Below are 3,670 nucleotides of genomic sequence, written 5' to 3' on the forward strand. Positions count from 1 at the left end.
AAAGGCATGTCAAAAATAAATATTATGATTTTAATGTTCGTTATCATAAAAAAAAAAAAGAAATTGTATAAACCTAAGAAAAATTCTAGGAAAGCTAAATTAGATAGGACTACCTTACTTACCTAGTGACAAAAAAAATAGAGAAGAATCTAGTAAACAATCCTAGGCATATGCCCAGAAAATTAAGTGTCAACGTAACATGGACATGAAAAATCTAAAATTAACACTTTAGAGAAGAAAAATCAAGATTTGAGATTAAATCTTGATCGATTTGAAAAGAACCTTAGGAAAAATAACGGATAGTACTAACGGTTTCAAGAAGAGAAGATAAGTATAGGAAAGCAAAAGTCATCCAAGAAATCCAAGAACAAGGAGGGATTAGGATACAAATTAAAGTCCGAAGGTAATATGTTAACTTTCATTTGACTAAACAATCAACTCTAAAGTCAGAAGTGGAGTTACGGTGAAGAAGGAAGTATTCCCTTTATATGGCTAAGCCATTAAATCGGTGTCAGTAACTGGGGAGAAAGAGGGCGACAGAAAGCATGTATTTAACGAGTCTGATTCGGGGGTGAGCCCCAAAGTTCGGTTCATTTTGTCCCCCTAAAAAACGACTCTATATGCTGCCTTCTCCCTCTTCATTCCCTTCTGAGCATCTCTTGGAATGGTCACAACAAAGCGCTCATGGTCTTGGCGCTGTCCCATTAATGCCAATGCCCCCGCCTTCTCCCATCATTCATTGCATTGCTCCCATGCAATAATGTAATGTATAGCTACGAAATCCTCTCCTCTCCTCCCGATCCGCTGCCTTTAATTTATTCCCTTCTTCCTTAATAATGGCTTTTGTCCCGCTCGGACAGCTGCACTCTCATGGGCGCGCGGGCCGTGAGATGGTGTCGGAACGCATAAATGAATCATGTCCTGTCCACCCATTTTTTTAATTAATTTATTTATTTATTGATGAAAATCTTTATTCTTAAATACCTATAAATTGAAACATACTATATTATACTATACTATCGCTGCATCATTACTTGAAAAAAATAAAATAAAAATTAAAGAGGTCCCACCTAGATGTCTTCTCCATCCATGCACGATGCCCATCTAGTCTGTCGATCTATCTCACATGACTTAACCTTCGCCCCCCAGCGGCATGAGAGCATTTGCATGCATGCCATTCAGGAAGCGGACAAATCATCCCCTTCAAAATGCATGCATGCATGCATGGGTCACATCCAATTGCCTCCTCCAGTCCTCCCCTTCCTCCGTCCCCCGGTGGGAGCCACCGCTCCCGAGGGTGGCGCAGCATGCAGCGTGGCCACAGCGGAGACGTGAGCAGCGGTGCATCGCATTAAAGATCTCACACCTTGCCATCATTGCTCCTCCACCTCACCATTTTCATCTACCTGCACTGCACTGCACTGCGTATCCTCCCTCCCTTCCTCCCCTTTTCTCTCTTTACTAGCTAGGCTAGCTCCACTAGCTCTTGCTTCCATTTTCTTGTTGTTGAATTTCATTGGTACGTAGTTCTTAATGATGGCTTAATTAAGGGTTAATTTCCTTCTTATAAGACTTTCTATAGGATTGAGTGATGACAGAAAATGTGTCATATGTTATAAAAATCCTCTTACAAATAAAATCATAGAAGAACCAAAGAGGAAGACTGTGTTATATGTTCTAAATGCTAGCTATAAGCTAAAGCGGAAAAATAAAAATGGCAGAGAATGTGAGAGAATGAGGGTGAAATTAATTTAAAGACTAGAATTGCTGGTTAACATATAAGAACAGGGAGTGCACAGGTGATAGGTCACGGACCAAATTAAACATTTATCAAATGAAGCGGTAGGTGTAACTAATAAAGACAATTGCGTTACATTCTTTGTAATTGGACCAGCTGAATGTGGAAAGCCAGGATCGTCGAGATATGAATGATTATCTATGTCACTTTCTTCTTCTTCAGCAGACCTTTGCTCTCCGAGTGTTTAATCTTAGACACGAACAAAAATAAAATTAGAGATAATTGAAACGGATGAAAACGATCATGAATTGAAGACAGTGTTTTCCAATATTTATCTATTTTGATCGTAAATTAATATATATATATATATATATATATAACAAGAAAGAGATATTAATTTGAAGCATGCGTACGTTCATGGAGGCCGAGCTAGGTTTTCCTGCATCAAAACTTAGTTGATTTTTTGATAATTAGTAGTACCTGCAGCCAAGATGCATGGAGCTCTAGATAGGACCGATGCCGGAGCGCTGGTGGCCGCCTGCAGCGCTGGGCTTCGAGTACTGCGCGCCGAAGAGGCCGATGGTTGCTGTTGTGGTGGCGTTCACGGCCGCTGCCAGATCTGCGTCGTTCGGACTCGATCTCAACGTCGTCCAGTGGCTAATGCAACTGCGGACGTCCCTGATCGTGAGCGGGTCCTGCCAGAATCCGAAACCCGTCACGCTGTTGTGGTGGCTGCTGCTGAGGTTGAGGAGGGCAGCAGGGGAGGGGAAGGTGGGCGACTGAGAAGAAGCGCCGGACTGGTACTTGGAGAGCTCGAACTTGGCGCAGGAGAGATCGATCTGGAGCTGGCGGAGCTGGTGCTGGAGCGTAGTGATGACCTTGACGCAGCCGTAGACGGGGTCGCGCAGGCGCATGTCGGCCTCGTAGGCGAGGGAGTTCACGGCGTCCTCACGCTGGTACGGGTGCAGCTCGTTCAGCAACTTGGTCACGTTGCTGGCGCCGAACACTCGGTGCACGTGCACGAACTTCTGCGGCTGGTCCGGCGGAAAGTACGGCGCGAAAACGCACTCCGGCTGGCATTTCCGCCGCAAGAACTTGCACGCCGCACACGGCGACGAGACCGATGTCGTCGGCACCGACGACGACGGCGACGACGACGAAGACGCCATGATCTATTCTCGACTTGGAAATATAATTAAACCCCGACGGAGCAGCCGCACAAAAAAAGGACAGGAAAAACACGAATATGTAAAGCATGCATATAAAGTTTTGAGTTGGTATTAATTCCTAAATGTATTAATTGTGCTCTCAGTAGGACTCTACCTTAATTCTAATTGTCTATTAATTTTTAGTATTTGATAGGGTTAACAGTGAGGGCTCACTCTTAGTCGGTCCTGATATCCATCGAATCTCAAGATTTTATTTTTTATTTTTCTTGGACACAGTTCTCAGTCTACTTTCGATCAACTCTAGTACTGACTGGATCCTCGGGTTTAATCCCTCACTTCTCCTAAGCATGACTTTTAGTCTACTCCTGATCGACCCCCACACCGGCCGGATCCCAATTGGCTCCACCTATCACTTCTTCTAGGCATAACTCCCGATCTATTCCCGGTCGGCCCTCGTGCTATATAGTCGGACCTCAGGGCTTCGCCTATCACTTCTCTTGCTGGACATAGCTCCTAGTTTACTCCCGGTCAACGAAAACGTCAGCCGGACCCCTAGGGCCTAGTCTTTCGCTACTCATGGGCATGACTCCCAGTCTACTTCCGATCAGTCCAAACGCTAGTTGGACCCTCGCCAGAGAACAACAGTGTTAGGGAATTGTAATCACTTATCAGAGAATAACGGCTAATCGTCAAGGAATATTCTGATACTATGCTACATGTAAGACACGGAACATTTCTCTACTCAATGGAAGTCCGTCGTACA

General features: G+C 44.4%; 1 protein-coding gene across 1 annotated transcript; it reads right to left on the minus strand.

Moving 5' to 3' along the window:
* Positions 1–1,741: 1,741 nt before the first annotated feature.
* LOC122016930 (protein ASYMMETRIC LEAVES 2-like) lies at positions 1,742–2,963 on the minus strand. The gene is made up of 2 exons (XM_042574367.1): positions 2,219–2,963; positions 1,742–1,987 (listed from the first exon to the last, which is right to left on the minus strand). Exon 1 carries the CDS (start codon positions 2,905–2,907, stop codon positions 2,242–2,244), a length of 666 nt encoding a protein of 221 aa, XP_042430301.1. The 5' UTR covers positions 2,908–2,963; the 3' UTR covers positions 1,742–1,987; positions 2,219–2,241.
* Between the last annotated feature and the right edge of the window lie 707 nt (positions 2,964–3,670).

Source organism: Zingiber officinale, chromosome 8B, assembly GCF_018446385.1.
Source record: "Zingiber officinale cultivar Zhangliang chromosome 8B, Zo_v1.1, whole genome shotgun sequence".
Classification (NCBI taxonomy): domain Eukaryota; kingdom Viridiplantae; phylum Streptophyta; class Magnoliopsida; order Zingiberales; family Zingiberaceae; genus Zingiber; species Zingiber officinale.

Bases quoted from the DNA above. Each gene is read 5' to 3' on its own strand.
- LOC122016930 (XM_042574367.1), bottom strand. From the start codon at position 2,907: ATGGCGTCTTCGTCGTCGTCGCCGTCGTCGTCGGTGCCGACGACATCG.